This window comes from Talpa europaea, assembly GCF_964194135.1.
Source record: "Talpa europaea genome assembly, chromosome: 15".
In the NCBI taxonomy this organism is placed as follows: Eukaryota; Metazoa; Chordata; class Mammalia; order Eulipotyphla; family Talpidae; genus Talpa; species Talpa europaea.
Window position 1 is genome coordinate 59875669 of NC_140083.1, and position 17219 is coordinate 59892887.

General features: G+C 38.0%; 1 protein-coding gene across 1 annotated transcript in view; it reads right to left on the reverse strand.

Annotated features, from left to right (window-relative positions):
* Positions 1-16993, reverse strand: part of DERA (deoxyribose-phosphate aldolase) — a gene marked incomplete at both ends in the record, with an annotated part of 74639 nt that extends 57646 nt beyond the window's left edge. Inside the window, 4 exons of the mRNA XM_084256018.1 lie at positions 1953-2048; positions 3400-3547; positions 5083-5180; positions 16939-16993. Of these exons, the coding sequence (XP_084112144.1) occupies positions 1953-2048; positions 3400-3547; positions 5083-5180; positions 16939-16993 (397 nt within the window). The remainder of the gene's footprint in view (positions 1-1952; positions 2049-3399; positions 3548-5082; positions 5181-16938) is intronic.
* Positions 16994-17219: the final 226 nt, after the last annotated feature.

Here is a 17219-nt window from a genome sequence, read left to right on the forward strand (position 1 = left end):
ATTCACATGTTTAGCTGTTGTGATACAGGCTCTTCCCACTGCCTGTCTTTAACAGTCAAGCAACTGAGAATAAAGGGAAGAGACTGCAAGAGGGAAAACACCTAATTCTGAAAATTGGGGTAGGGGCAGATTAGGGAAGAGCAGGATGCAGCTTCATCTCCTAGACAGTAGCGAAAAAGGGCTCATCCCATCCCCAAGTAAAAGGAAAATGAAAACGCAACCACACTTTTGAAAACTATTAATATTTTTCACATGCATGTCATTAATTCCATTCCCATTTATTGGGTTTCCTGATATTATTAAAATCCTCAGGTTGGCTACCTTCCAGGAAAGCACATTTCTTGGCTGTAGAAAGGAAAAGCTGAATTGACTGAAACTGATGAAAAGTAAAGGGTGCTAAAGGAGTAGCTGCCAAATACTTTTGGGATCTTCACAAAAATGTTGTATATAAATACCATACACTGTTTCTTTTGAGGTATCCCTAATAAAATAACGAGTTTTATGGGCTCTTTCTTCACAGTACCAGGATATTCCTCTAACATCTCCCCGGTGACCCACCAAGTTCCAGCTACTTATTTATCAGTGTAACCCCCAAAACAAAACACCTACATGATTTGGTGTGTTTAGAGGGGAACAATTTCCTAGTTAAGTGGAAAGTTGTGCAGATGGCTTCTGGAAGACCTTCATTTTAAGCAGCTATATAGTAAAATATTTTATTTTGAAGCCTGCATCTTCTTTCTTCAGTTTGCTGTCATCAACATTCACTGAGTAGAGCTTGTACTGATCATGGGGATGTGGTTCAATCCAAGGTTCTGGGTAATTCCTTCTGACCCAATGATGTCAGGATTGAATAATGCAAGGCATGTGACATATAGAGCTGCTCCGTTCCTCTGGCTCCAATAAATACAAAGAGGGGAACAGAGCTCGGATGCTTCCTGGCCTGAGGACCTGGTGGAGCATGGTTTCAGGAGAGGCCTTGGACCAAGGAGAGGAGAACAAATCTGCAAGGTCTGGGACTAAGTCTCCTGTAACATCTTTCAAATGTGGAATCTAATTGTCTATTCATTCATCCATCTGCACACACTTAGAAGCTTTTAAGACTTTTCTTTCGCTCATATCACGTCCCACAGAGTCTATCTCATGTCAGTTGCCCTTGAACATACCCCCCTGCTCTTTCTTCCTGGCTTTTGGGTAACTTTGTTGATCTCTACAGACTGTGGTAAGTCATCCTAACTGCATTTCAACCTCTCTACTTCATCCATTCTCATCAACTAACTTACTCCATCATGAAACTGACCACAGCATGCCTCTGCATAAAACCTTTCAGTAAGCTCACTGTCACCAGCAGAAAGACCAAATGTCACACCATGGCAAGGCTTCCCCATGTGATCCAGCCCCAATCTACCTCTCAGCTTCAGTCCTGACCCTCCATCTTGGTCCCACCTGAGGATGCAGTAAGTGCAAACCTCTTTCGGTTCCCTGACCATGATTCTGAGCCATCCCCTTCCCATCAACACTGTCAACTCCTCCTTCTTCCAGACCCAGTGCTATTCATATCTCCTCTAAGAAGTAATCCCTTACTCGTGAAGGTCATCAACCATGGCAGAATAATCTCTCCCTGCTCAATAACAACTGTCACTGTCTATCTGTATTATTGCAGTTTACATTTATAAAAATACTGATCCTGCACAATGATTGTTTTGTACTGACTATCTGCTAAGCAACCAAGTTTCCTTAAGGACAGGGTACAGTTCTGTATCCTTGGGAATTAATATAATGTCTGCTACTTATTATTATTTAGTAGGCAATAAATAAATACTAAAAGAATGAACATATGCAACCAGTTAGATGTATAAAACTGCTCAGAAGTGCATGAAACTGTAATACCCCCATAGAGTTGGAGCTGAAGAACTGCAAATGTGTAGAACAACAACAAAAGTTACCAATCTTACCTGATGCCACTGGGATGTTACAGCCTGCAGCCTTTAGTGCTTTCACTGCGTCGCAGACCCGTGCAGGATAAACACAAACAGCAGCCGTGGTGATGCCTAGGAAGAAAGAAATCCTAACAGCCCACTGTATGTGAAGTTCAACTCACACAATATGCTTTTAGTTATTATTTATACTACAACATTGGCAGAAATCAAAATGAGAGGAAAAAACCATTCCCCCATGATGCTACAGCAAATGAAAAGATTTTTATTTCCAAATTCCCTTGCAGTTTTTTTGACTACATGCATCATTTTCTCATCACTGTACTTGAAGGTTAACAAAATGCCACTTTGTAAAACTTCCTGGGAAAGTCCTTAATAGCAAACTTGATGGTCTTGACTCCATGAAAATATATATATGAAATCTATAACATTCAAACAAGAAAGTGGCTGAAAAAAAGGACCAGTAAGTTTTACAGCAAAATGACATTTCTCTCCTCCCTCTTTTGCAAGAAATAACACAGTCTAGATCTGGATCCTTCATATGTAAGGAGAAAGGTCTTACATTAAAAAAAAAAAAAAAATCAAACAGCCACTATAAAACAAGCAAGGATATAAGGCTTGTGCAAAGTTGTTACCTTAAGTGCTACAAATAAGGAGGTTTTTACTGTTAAAGCTGAAGAAGTATCACAAATACTTTTCATTCAGTTGTGTAGGTAGATCTATAAGTTCTCCCAAAGTTACATGGGATAAAATACATGCATTAGGCAAATACAGAGTCACTAGTTGCCCATTCAGGTGGGCTCTCAGACACCTTTCATGGAAGCACCTGGCTCCCCAAACCAGCCTGGAGAATAACAAGGTCGTTGTCTAGGAAATACCCATTAGACTTCCAGTTTCAGTTTCCTCACTTAAAATAAGGGATAAACCTTCAAAAGTCTCCATTTCTAAAATGGTTCTCAACATATGGCAACTTTTGAAAATCCTTTCAAGTCTACAGGCGGAATGAATATAACTTTTTTTTCAAAAGAGCTAATATACAAGCATGCCCTATTTCCCATTTGCATTTTATTCTCAACAGTATTTCATTTACTCACAGAAAATACTTTATGGATGAGATGTGATTATTAAGTAATGAGACTAGCTTTTTCACATGTGGCTAGGGATTCAGAATCAGGATTTCAGAGTCACCAGACAGAAAATTTCCGAAACTGAAAAACTAGAAAGAAAAATAAACTCTCTGCCAGCAACTTTAATCCGTGATGGAAGGCACTGACCTAAAAAATGAAACCCACATTGTCTCCCTGATGATTTTCAGAGAAGAATCTCGATTATCTATGCATACTGTTCTATCATGGAATTTATTACAATTATCATGTGAGAAGCAGAATCTTGTCCTAAGTTCTCTTAGATTGAGTCATTAGTACTGTAAAGAGGTGACTATCAGACAGATTATACACAACATTACCTTTATCGTGCATATTTAAAGCTTTTAAGAGGTCTTCCCGGATTGGATACTTGGCTTTATAACAGAGCCTTTGAACATTGGAAGATGTGTCATCACCCGAAAGTGTAGTAAGATCTATAAAGGTAACAGCTTTCAGGAGCCAAGCAGCCTGGTTTGAAGAAAAGTAAGAACAAGGTTAAAAATTAACCTCCCACGCAGTTTGTTGAGAATCACTAGCCACATATGAGAGCCAAATCTGATCTCTCCATTAAGGCACCTCATTCTGACATGTGTTATAAACATTGCTTAAGAGTGACCAACTAGGGGCCTCCCTGGTGGCGCAAGGGATTAAGATGCAGCACTGTGAAGCTATCCATAGCCACTGCAGCACAAGTTCGATCCCCAGCCAGGGTAGTGATCCATATGGCACAATAGACCTCTCCTGTCTCGCCCATTGCTCCCCTCAGAGTGTATTTCAGTAGATATGCCTGTTCTGCTCCCTACTCTGTCTCTAGTGAATCCTCTCACCCACCACATCTCTGGCCTGTACCCCAGCTCTTGTATGTATAAATTAAAAAAAAAGAGTGACCAACCAGTAAAATAAATGTGGGGACCACAGCCTTCAAATGTTCTTTTTCAACTGCTCTTCTGCCCTCCTGTGAGTATGCAGGTGTTTCTTTTCACAAACCTGCTCCGTTCAGGGGCAGCTTTCTGTGCCCTTGTGCCTGTGCCAGTTTCCTTTCCTTACCTTTCCCTTTTTTTTAAAAAAAAAGATAATAAACCTGCCCTTTTGGATATATTAAAAAAAAACCTTTCTCTCTCCCATAGATATTCCAAATGGAAACTGCTAACAGGACAATCTCCCTTCATCGATCTTCTCCATCTCACCCATGAGAATTCCCTCATACATCTTCGTTCCAGGTCTGGGATCTGAGGTGGGACATTTAATTTCTTAACTTCGTTGTTGCCTTTTTTTTTTTAATTTAATCCCATTTCCTCTTCAAAACAATATTCAGATTTCACAACTCATTCTGATGAGTTTCCTTTTAGCTTTTTCAATCAGAGTATTTCCAAGGATGAGCGAAGTGTGAAATGGCACCCTATAGGATTCAATCACAATATTTTGCCTCACTTGTGAAATGAACACCAAATTCCCCTTAGTCCTGTGATGCAGAGCACGACTTGGATTGGGAGACAATGAAGAACATGCTGACCGCAAGTACTCTACATCACATCATTTTTTGAATTCTGAAAAATGATTTATGAAAATTAATTGTAAGGTAATAGAAACCATGAAGGTCAAAGAGGTGGACCATGACACCTATGGGCCTCAAGAGTGGACACACCAGGTTTAAATGTGATGGCTTTAAAATTAAAATAGAAGACAACCAAAGGAGGTATATCTAAGAAACTGAATAAATGTGTTGCGGAAATATGCCATTTAATTCACTCATGAATAAAGATGCCTCAAATTCATTTGCGGCTTTGCCACTCAAGAGTGATAAGATTTTTAACTTGTTTGGATAAATGTGTTATCTTTCTCCAACCCATCATCATCATATATGAATTATTAAAATAAGTCATGGACAGCTGCAATCTTTTCAGTTTAGATGCATCTTGAGCAAAATTCAATATTGTGGCCTTGAGGGAAGAGACTATGCATTGTAAATTATAGGAACAGAAAATACTCAAGAAGGACCTTACTTGCCACTCCTTCTTCACGGTCCTACGAGCCTGGATTTGCTGTGCACGTCTCAGAACTGCCGGCTGGTTCACTTGTATTTTGGAGATCCAGCTAAGGTCTAAAGGGGACAGAAGAAAAGCTTTTAAAGTCTAAAATTTTTATTAAATAAATTCCCCTATTGTTACACGGTCCTTAGGAGACATATTTATCATTTGGCACTAAAGTTCTTACAAAGCTTAGTTTTCTTTTTCACACAATGAGAAATAAATAGCCTTGCTGGAGGAATACTTCATGTAAAACCAAGAGCATCTGGAATTAACAGATCCTGTACAGATTCATTACAGAAATGTATCTCTAACAATAAGGGCAAATGTGTTCCCCATGTCATATGCCCCACTTCTGACAGCAAAGACTTCTGAGTGCCCAGTCCAGGAGAACAAGTGATTCGTAAATACTTAAGTGAATTAATGTTGCGGCTTAGAGGAATCCTTGATCACTACCCCCTTACTGTAAAAGCTGCACTAAGTTCACTGACAAGTCATGGTAACACTGTCCCTTAGACTTACTATATTCTGAGTCATGATCTTATTGTCTGTGAGCATCTAACACCAAACACAGTGCCTGGCACCCATGTATTTCAACTTTACCCATCAACTGTTCATAACACAGGTGATCTCACAGTAAACTGAACACAGACCCTTTACCTTCTATAATTAATCTCATTTCTATGTCCCTTTAGCAACCTCATGCTTTTGAAAGATCATCTTCTTAGAAGAATCTTAAAAAACCACTATAGAAAAAAGGTTATTTATTAGGAGATATGTCACAATTATAAATTTCTTTAATGGATATGATGGGGAAAACTGCTGATTACATACTGAACTATGTAATAATACAAATAATAATGAAAATACAGTATATGCATCTGCCACAAAGATAAGAACATCAAGAAAAACTAATTCTTACAAAACGATGTTCTCTTTTCTCCTCCTCTCTCTCAACTTCTTCCTCTTTTCTCATTTCTATTTTATTCTTCTTATCAATATTAATGGTAGAGAAATTCCAAGGTAGTGTGTGAGAGATTAATGATATTTTTATCTAAATATCAGCAAAGAAGGAGCAGTTTAGTGCATTTCTCCCCTAATTAAATTATTTTGTTAGCCAAGATCATTTAACAAAACAGATTTTTAACATTTCAAATCCATCTGTTCCTCAAAGACACTGCACACGTTCTTGTTTGTCTGCTGATGCAACTTCACACAGAAAATGGGCGTCTGAGGTTAGGTAAATGAAATCTGCCTCTATTTTCCATCCAAAACTGATTTGATCAAAGGTGATCCCAAGGAAATAAAACCAGACAGTCACATGAGACTCATCCTGATGTAAGACTATCTATAAGAACCCCTCTCTGCCCAAGGTAGAGGAGGCTGTAAAATTGTTTTAACTCCTAAGAATGGTGATTATGTTTGTGGTAAAGATTGTTTCAAGAGGACAGTGAGAATGAGGGAAGCAAGGAGTTGTGTGAAATGCAAGACTTCCCACCAAGCAACTGCTGACAGTGGTCAAAGGAGGGATGCCTAGGATTCGCCAAGGCTTTGAGGGGCAGTCCCTACATCCTAGGATACTTCCTGGAAACTCCCCCCACCTCATCCCCTCACCCATACCACCATTCACACCCCTGGGAACATTCTGTTGGAGAGCGGACGGAGGCAAACCTAGACCCTTCAGCCATCTGCCCCCCCAACCAGACTCTGCTTCTCAAGACCATCTTTCCCTCTCTGCCTTCAAATCCTGTAGCACAGGTTTTTGAGCCTACTGGGTATTCACTAACATATTACATCATGTTCTGTCTCTGGACCTGTGAATGCCTGCTGTTCCTTCTGCCTGGAATGCCCCGTACTTGCTTGCCTGTATACTAGCTTGCCTATACAATGAACTCTTTCTCAACTGAGGTTCAAGGAATAGGCATTTTTCCAAAGCTGGAGAGGCAACAGGTACAGGAAAAGGTGCTCAACATCACTAATAATCAGGGAAATGCAAATTATCAAAAACATGACAGATAACAAATGCTGGTGAGGACAAGAAGAGGAAATCTGTCCACACTGTTTGTGGAAATGTCAATTGGCGTCAATTGGTACAGACGCTATGAAAAACAATGTGAACGTTCAAAAAATTAAAAATATGACTACATGTGATCCAGCAATTCTACTTTTTGAAATCACCATTTCAAAAAGATATCTGCGGCAACATTTACAATCGCCAAGATATGAAAACAATCCAAGCTTCCATTGACAGATGAATGGATAATGAAAATGTGATACAAACATACATACACAGGGGAATAGTATGTAGTCATAAAAAGAAGGAAGTCTTGCCACTTACAACATGGATTGACTTTGAGCACACCCTGCTAAGTGAAATAAGTCAGACATAGAAAGCAAATACTGTATGAACCCACTCATTTGTAGAATCTTAAATTTAAAAAAAAACTGAACTCATTAAAATATAGAGACCAGATTAATGTTAACCATGTGTGGGGTTGGTAGAAGGTGCAATGGGTGAAGGTGAAGAGATACAAACACTGTTATAAGTAACTCCCAGGGAGCTCATGTACATCACAGTGACTCTAGTTAATACTGTGCTGTTTATTTGAAATTTGCTGAGAGAGGATCTTAAAAGTTCTGATCAAAGAATTTTAACTATGTGGTAGTAGATATTAACTAGACTTATTGGGATGAGCACTTTGCAATATATACATTTATCAAACCATTATGTTGTCTATCTGAAGCTAATACAATGTTGTGTGTCAATTATATCTCAGTTAAATAAGTCTCAGTTCAAACACTACCTTCTCTGTTAACCTTCCCTAAAACGTGCTACTTTTCAACCTACTTTCAGCACAGACCCCTTCATTCTGAATGACACTAATGTGTCTAAATGTTTATATTTCCACCAGTTTTTGAAAAATTCAAGCAAAGTGCCTAACACACGGTTGGCATTTAACAAACAAGGCAAAAAGGTCCCACAAAGCAGAAATGATCTAACTCTGGATAATGTCTTCCCCAATTGCTTCTTAGGGAAAAAAAAAATTTAATGTCTACCCTTTTTTTTCAGCATTTTTGAGGTCTGACAAATAAAAATTTCTTGAATTTAAGTTATACAACATAATGTTTTGATACAGATATATTATAATGTGAAATATTCACCACAATCAAGCTAATTAGCATATCAGGCTCACACATTTACTATTTTCTGTGTGTGTGTGTTGTAAACATTTAAAAGCTACTTTCTTAGGGCCTCCCCGGTGGCGCAGCGGTTGAGCGCTGGGTTGCAAAGCTGCCGGCGACCTCTGCGGCGCCGGTTCGATCCCCGGCTGCTCCCCGGCCACCGGAGGAGGGTCCCACATGGCGCGCAGACCTCTCCTGCCGTCCGCTGCTCCCCTCAGCAGTGTACTTCGGTCCTTCTGCCTGCTCTGCTCCCCGCTCTGGCTCTGGTGAATTCTCTCACCCTCCCGTGCTTCTGACTGTACCCAGTGCATGTATAAACAAAACGAACAAACAAACAAATAAATAAATAAAAACATGCCTCTATTAAAAAAAAAAAAAATAAAAGCTACTTTCTTAGCAATTTCAAGGACACAATAAAGTGTGAGTATTATAATCACACAGAGCTCCAGAACTTAGTCATCTTGCATAACCAAAACATTGCACCTCAATTACTTTTTTTTTAAAGATGCATGTATTTTTATTTATTTATTTGTTTGTTTTTTATTTGTTTGTTTGTTTATACATGCACTGGGTACAGTCAGAAGCACGGGAGGGTGAGAGAATTCACCAGAGCCAGAGCGGGGAGCAGAGCAGGCAGAAGGACCGAAGTACACTGCTGAGGGGAGCAGCGGGCGGCAGGAGAGGTCTGCGTGCCATGTGGGACCCTCCTCCGGTGGCCGGGGAGCAGCCGGGGATCGAACCGGAGCCGCAGAGGCCACGGGCAGCTTCGCAACCCAGCGCTCAACCGCTGCGCCACCGGGGAGGCCTTGTACCTCAATTACTTTTGATTAAAAAGGATTTCGGCTTTCCTAAGAAAAGTTGGGACTGAAGCTAAAGGGGTATACCTGAGGATGTTCTTAAAAAACAATTTTTAGTACCGTTCCCACCAAAGGTGAGAACTCTCAAGGCTCATTCTGATATTACTCAAACACCACTTGCCAGAGGTCTCTGCAAACCATCTAACTGGAAGAAGTAATAGGATTACTTCTTTCAGAATATCAGCCCCCTGCTAAAAATATCATTAGCAGTCATAAAATTATCCAGCCCCATATTTAATCCGGCCACAGAATTTGCCTCTGTGACTGCCCAAGGTGATGAATTATATAAGTGACTATTTCATTTTATTAGCACTTAATTTGCAACTCTTTAATTCATCAAATAACTCTTGTTCTCATATGATGGGGTCTGGGGATAAGAAAGGACTGAGTGGCCTTCATTATGTCCTTCACAATTTTTAATATTTTATTTAAGTACCCTTTAGCATCTCCTATCTAGGAGAAGTAATTCTAACACATGCAGTCGCAGTAGGACTGTAGAATCTTTTCCTATAGGGCTAGGAGGAGTTTCAAGTACATGTGCCTTTGAGGAGAAAAGTCATGAAACCCTAATTGGAAGGTGATAATACTCTTCCAAAAACTCTCTTGTGAAGAAAATTCTACTGTTTCTCTTAGAATGTCATTTTGGTGGCTTTCAGACCTTCAATTGGTTATCAATTTGTTCTCAAATACTCTCTTCATACTTATTGTCCTTCCTGATTTCACTTCAGTGGACAAAGACATTGTTTTATCAGAAAATTTACTCTGAAGTCTTCCTATCTCTCACTTCCATTTGTGTTTCTTTGGATGTTCTTGCTCTTCTTCACAATAGTCCTGAAACATGTAAAACCACATAACTCTAGAAAAAATTGATTTTATATGTTTGATTTTAACCCTTGTTGCAGATGGAGATAAATAAATTGTGATACTTCATCAGAGACCTTTCCTCTCAAATTTGAGTAAACAGAAAAAAACTTTCCATGCTTTTTTTTTTTTTCCATTCTTTCTGGGTCTCTAGGTCTAATTGGACCAACCAAATGTGTTCCCCAGTGTTGTCCACATTTCCTGATATGTTCTGTACAGAGTTTTATTCCAAGAATCTATTATTGAATACCTCTTTCTATTATAGACACCTAATTGTCTATTATTTCAGTGTGTTTTTGATTCTTGAAACTTTCCATGAATTGGCCATACTGTCCCATATATGCAAGTGCATGGCTCAGAAACAATTGCTGGATATGCCCCTTTACTTCAGATTTTGAAGCTAGTGAAATATCAACTTGATCTTCTCACATCAAAGATGCAGAGTAAAAATAAACAGAGAGGAGTAGAGAGCACTTATAGGAAATGAAACATTGTAGAAAGCAGGAGAAAAATTGAGAATAACTATAAATGATGTCCTCACCCATAAATCAAGAATAGAAAGCAAAGAATTTTTTTTTTAAAGAGGCATCCAGAAAACTAAGGGGCTTTTAGAAATTAAAAATGTAATGACAAAAATGAAACGCCCACTAGTGGACTTGAAGGATTAAAACTGAGGAAATCTTACTGCCACATTTTCCAAGGAAAAAGTGAAACAGAAAACAGGAGGAAAAAAAAAAAGAAAGAAAATATCAGAGAATCAGTCTAAGAAGTCAAATGTCCAAGAACAGGAATTCCAGGAATAGTAGATTAAGACTATAAAAGGAAAGAAATTAATAAAAATAATTCAAGGAAATTTCCCAGGACTAAAGGCAAGTATGGCCCATGAATTGAAAGAGTTCACCAAGTGGACAAGGCAATTAAGAGAAGGCAACCCCACACTAAAGCATTTCACTATGGAATTTCAGAACTCTGAAGATGAGAAAATGTACACACTTCCAAAAATGAAAATAAAGGAGACCACATTACAAACTGAGGCAAAGAAAAGTATCAAATTTGTCAACAGTAATGCTGGATAGATGTAGGAGTGGAAGGATGGCTCCAAACTCCTGAGTAAAAAAAAGAATTTCAAATATAAAATTCTATACTCAGCCAAACTACCCATTAACTATATCTGAAGAATGAAAAGTATTTTTTCACATTCAAAGTCTATATTTTCAGGCAATCACTCATGGTTGTACTCCACCAAAAATCAGGAAGAAAATCATGAGAGAGGAAGGCATGGAGCCCAGTTAACAAGGGAGTCACATTAGCAGCATGAAAGATATCCATGGAGGATGGTGAAGGGAGAGCCCTGGAGAACAGAAGTGTGACAGGCCTAATTCACAGAAGCTGAATTAGAACAGCAGGACTGTTAAGGACTGTAGAGATGGTGTCTCCAAAAAAAATTAAAATCTAATAAATTATACATTCAAATGTATCAAAAGAAGAGTTTCTGGCAGCTAATGTGGCATTAAATTATAAATAACTACACAGGAAAGTAAACAATGAGACAATTCTGAGAAAATAAAATTGTGTATCAAAAAATGCAATCACAGTATACCATACTACAAAAAAATTGATATTCACATAGTCACAATAATAGAAATACCAAAAATGTAACCAACTAAAATTATATTATCATAGAGAAATGGAAGACAACATTTAGGTGCAGAAGTGAGGAGAGAAAGTGTGAAAGAGCTAAATCTTTCCCATCCATAGCAGAAAATCAATGAATAAAGTCATAAATTAAAAATTTAAGAATAAACAGTAAAAGCATGTTATTTAGTAATTTGGAGGTAAATACTAAAAAAGAAAAAGATGCCTCTGGAATGCATAAGTTGTGGATGCAGACAGCTGGAATAAGAGTTTGCTGTTGACTCTTAATGACTTTGGTCTTTTTGAAGACATAAATAGAGATATAAATAAAGATGTGCATATATACTGTCAATAAAAATTAAAGTGTTTTAAAAGACAGCAATATTTTATAATTAATCAGGATGAACACCAGCAGGCCTATGCTATACACCAGTATGGGGGCAGGGAAGCATAGTTTGCATACCTTTATTTTCTCAAAGGGATCTTTTCAAAAGATTAGCTGACAAAAAATACAGGAGTGAGAGCTTGAATCCCAGATTGAAACTAAACAGCTAACCTCACCTCCAGATTTATAAATTGTTTGATATTTGTAAATGACTTTGTCACTCTAGTAGTTTCTCCAAGAGATTTACTGTTAGTCATATATCCAATTTAGGGACCACAAATTATCTCCCAAAAATTATCTAAACTTTATCTTGCTATTTCATATTCCTCTGCTTCAGAAATTTCCACAGAAAGCATAACATTATACTCCTAAAGACAATACCCTTGTTACATCAGGACTCATATTCTGAACTTAAGACAACTGAAATATTGCATTATCCCAAGTGTTTTACTTTGAAAGGACAGCAAAAAATACCTAAGAGGCCAGAAGATAAAAAGCCCTTTACAGTCCCTCTTACACTCTACCTTTGCCTTTATGAAATGGGCTTATTCTGTCAATCTAAGTATTGGTTCTGTAGTCTGTGCCTATGACTAGTATTTTACATGTGTTCATATGTCCCTGTCAAATCTGGAACTCATACATTCTCACACCAAATAATGTTGTAGATTAATCCTTGAATGGGCATGTTTCAGAAATTGTCATCTAAAAATGAGTTATTGTTTTCAGTCAAGTTAACATCTTAAATAAATTCAACAGACAAAATTCTCCCATGTCACAAAGAATATACCGTAAGACTTACTAAAACACACTTGGGGGTTAGTATTTTTACATAACCTGGGAAAACTCATGAGAGTTTCTCTGGCCCCTAAATATGCCCAGTGTTCAGAAAGGATCATAAGACCTTATAGAAATATATCAAGGAGCTAGAAAACTTTGCCCCCCATTGGGTAAAGAGCCAACATTCAGTCCTTTAAGAAGATGTAATTATTCTAGGAGCTAAGAGCTTTAGAGAAATCTCATTTAACTCTTCCTTCTCAAGGAGGGACTTAATGACAGACTTTCCTACATGAAAATTTGAAATGTCCAAAGGTACCCTCTAATTAATTCAGGCTATAATAGAAAATATTATTCATAAAACTGTTACCTGTGATGGATGTTGTGCTAGGCAGACAAGCTACAGTCTGCAAAGACATGCACATGCCAAAACTGACCTGTACAAATTAATGCTGTCACCAAATCATAAAAGTAATTGAAATACTACAGAGTCAAACAAACTCAAAATAATAAAACTATTTCATTTACGTAAGATAGTGGTGAGGATGATGTAGAATACACAGATGTTGATATCTAAGTCTGCATAGTAAACAATGTTGTACACCAATGCTACTTCAATTAAAAATAAAGTTAAATGGATACAAGTATGTTAAGTTCCAGAAATAAAATCAAATGCAAATAAAATAAAAGATTATATAAAATCTATACTTATTTTTTCTGAAATCTATTCCATCATTGCTATTGCTCAAGATCTTCCTGCTCTCACCACACACTGCCCCACTTAAATCTCATTTCTGGAAAAATCTATTATCAATCATTTGTACTTTACCCAGGAATTTAAGGTAATATAATATATGACCTCCTGGAACATTTACATTTATCTAAGGCAATTTATCTAAAGTAGTTTACATTTGTCTAAGGTAATTTATACTTATCTAAGGTAAGATGTAGTTAATTATACATAATTAGTTTATGAGGGTGTTGTGTTAACGTATTTTCAAAAATTTGTGAGTTCATTTTATTCCCGATACTTAAAACCTTTCCTGAAAATTATTTTGAAGTGACCTGTTGAGAATCTCTATAATTTTGTTATTAAAATTTGTATGTTTAAATCTAAAAACCAATGTCTGCATTCCAAAAACATGTATTTTACATACAGATATATAGATATAGAGAAAGCTAGTCTCAAGAATAGTGGGTAAGCATGTGCTTGAAATTATTTACCTAAAACAGTCATAACTATGAACTGATCAAATGAACACACACTCAATAGCCTGGGTATTGATCAATATTCAAAGATGCTGATCACAAAAATAGACCAGAAAAAAATAAAAGAATGTGGCATGAGTAGATCTTCATTGGGGGAAAAAAATACCCCACTGATAATAACTTTTATCCAATTTCCACATAAAGGATAGTAAATCACCATCAAAGTAGGGAACACAGGCTCAGTTTCCACTCCCATCACACTCCAGCATGCAAAGCAACTCCGACTGCCCTGGTTCCTTTGGACTTCTCCCTCACAGCCATGTTATTATACCCCGTCAGCAAGACCCTTGCTCACTATCAGTTACATTTTAGCATTAATGTCAGCACTTTCCAACAGCCCTACTCTATCTTGAAAAGGAAAGGCTCAGTAGTTCTCGACAGCACCCTGCAGTCCTGGCACAGTGCCAGTTGCTCTATATATAACGCCTCATTTAACTGCACGATTATTCTGCAACCTAGCTTTCATTCAGTGTACTTTCTAGGTGTGGAAGCTCAAAAACATAAGTAGAAGAATCAGGACTTGATTACCAAACAATCTATCTTCAAAGTCCAATTTGTTTTCAAAAAAAAAAAAAAGAGCTGTATTTAACGGGTAACCATTCCAAAACATGCTTACACATATGTATGAATGTTTAAATGTATGTATTTACAGAAATGTTTAATCTGGATAGTCGAGAACTGCATAATCAAACTCTCAAACAAACAAGACATTATCCTTTGAATCCTAAATGAACTAAGTTTTACAAGAAAAGGAAAAGGAACATTTGTTTTGTGGCTACTATGTGGAATGTGCACGCTTACATCACCTGCTCATGACCCTTTAATTTGCAGAAATATCAGCTTCTTTCCAGATCCCTCCTTACCCCAGTCTCCTGCTCTCCAGTAATGCCTGCATCTTTGTATTTAAACACACAGAGGAGGAGCTTGGAGTGTAGGTGTGCCCCTGAAACAGCAGGTATCTAACATGCTAAAATACCCTGACTACAAGCAGACAGGGCTTGGACTGATATCATCTCCCAAAAACAAACAACCCCCTGCTACCTTATAAAGCACTGTGATTGCCAACATTGTGTGGTAATCTGTTCAAAACCGAATTCTGAGTGGAAATCACTCCCTGCTGGGAGCTGGTTCACGACAGCTTCCCACAGCACCTGATCTCCTCCTACAATTTCTCCTCAGGAAGAAGTGCTTCTGTGGCACAGGTTGTGATGGGGTGGCTGGTTTTCCCAGTGCGTTCAGATGTTCTGTGACAAGTCATCAAAAACTGTAAGGCACCAGCACCCCTGTTTTAGAACAGAAGTCATTAGATGTGCCAACTCAGAAGAGTGTCTGAGTTAACGCTACAGTAACAAGTCAGCTGCACTCTCGTCTGGAAGCATGTCCCCTGGTGGTGCACTGCAGGAACACAGGCACCCCATGGCCCCTTCTGCTGAGCCCAGGGGGCCAGAAACATAATGGAGCCTCTTGATGGTATCAGCTCTCCAAAGGAGCTGGGTCTCATCCAATTTTCACAGAGAAGGCTCCTCCTGTCTACAGGACTGAATTTCACAACTGATCTAAAAAGCTGAGGATTACTTAAGGTCAACCACACAAAATACAAGAGTGGATAAAAGTCAAATGGCAAAATTTCAACAATAACAAGAAGGCCCCTGACAACCAATATTCCCCATGGCTAAAATATTTCAACAGCACAATTCAAGTGCCATTCATTTCATGGTACTTGTGAAAGTTACCTTCCTTGGGGAAAAGTAGCTGTTTATACCATCAACTTCACACACGGTGGAAGGAAGTGAATTTTCTTTTCTTTTCCCAGAGCTTTTAAACATGGGGAAAGGCTCCCTTAAACGAGAAACCTTGGGGCTGGGAAAGCTGATAGTTGGTGCTTGATGCAGTCAGAGTCAAAATTTCCCCACCTCATAAGAGTATCCCTGACATTAGCTGACACTCCTTTACTTCTCACTGCTTGCCCATGGCAGGTCCACCATATAGTTCAAATTGCAAATATAAGAGTTGAATTTTAAAGTAATCATTTCTGTTTCTTGTTCTGAAATTGCTATAAGAGAAATAATGAGCAGGAAATATAAAAGTCATTAACTAAAATAATACTTGGAGATCATCTATAGATTTCCCACTTGCCATCTTGGGTGTCCAACTAAGATGAGTAGTTAGCTGTCACTCATATATGGAAGGTGAGGTGGTATGAATAACTGAACATGTGAGTACATAAAGAGGCAATGTAGTTTTCAGGTAAAGAGCAATCCCTCGAGTCACAAGGAATGAGGTTGGGTCCTGACTTACCACTCACCTGCTCTATGAAGGATAAAATGCCTTACCTCTCAAAACTTTCAGTCCTCTCATTTGTAAAATTAAGATAAAAACAGTACTGACCATAAAAAGCTGCTGGGAGGACATACATACAAGTCTTCAAATATTAACACACATTGTAATTTCAGATTTCATCTTTATGAGGCAAGGGCACCTTCCTTTCAAAATCCTTTAAAGAAATCAAATTTTAATTTTGTTAACATCATAATGATCAAGGAGTTACCTAACATTATGTTTTCTAGAAATACATCTCCAAATAGTAGAGGCAAAATGGCACGATTTCATTTTGAAATTTATTTTTTAAAAATGTAGAAAAAAGAGGGAGGCTAGTAAATCAAGTGTGGCAAAATACATTTTTGTTGAATCTGGTGAGGGGGGGGCAGGCATGACTTCATTACACTAGTTTCTCCATATCTGAATGTTTGAAAACCTTCATAAATAAAAGGTTAATAGAATCAGTTGGTCTATCAATATCTATGTATTAAGAATCCATGACATGACAGTTAACCATCATTAAAAAAAATCAGATAAACTCAACTTTACCTTTCTGGCAAGTTGTCATGAACCGAAGACTAAGTAAAGCAAGGGGCTCTGACATGCGAATAGAGATCACAGCATCCACATATGCTGTTTCTGTACCTGTCTCATCAGGGGAACCACAGCCAACTTTTTCAGAGACCAGGGTTCCTCATCTGAACCAGAGAACAAAAATCGATTTGAATGACTTATTTTCTCACTCCTTCCAGTGGAAAAGAAACCCCCCCCTCATTACGTATCATTGAGAAATGAATTCCTTATACATAATGGATGCCTTAGGGCATAAA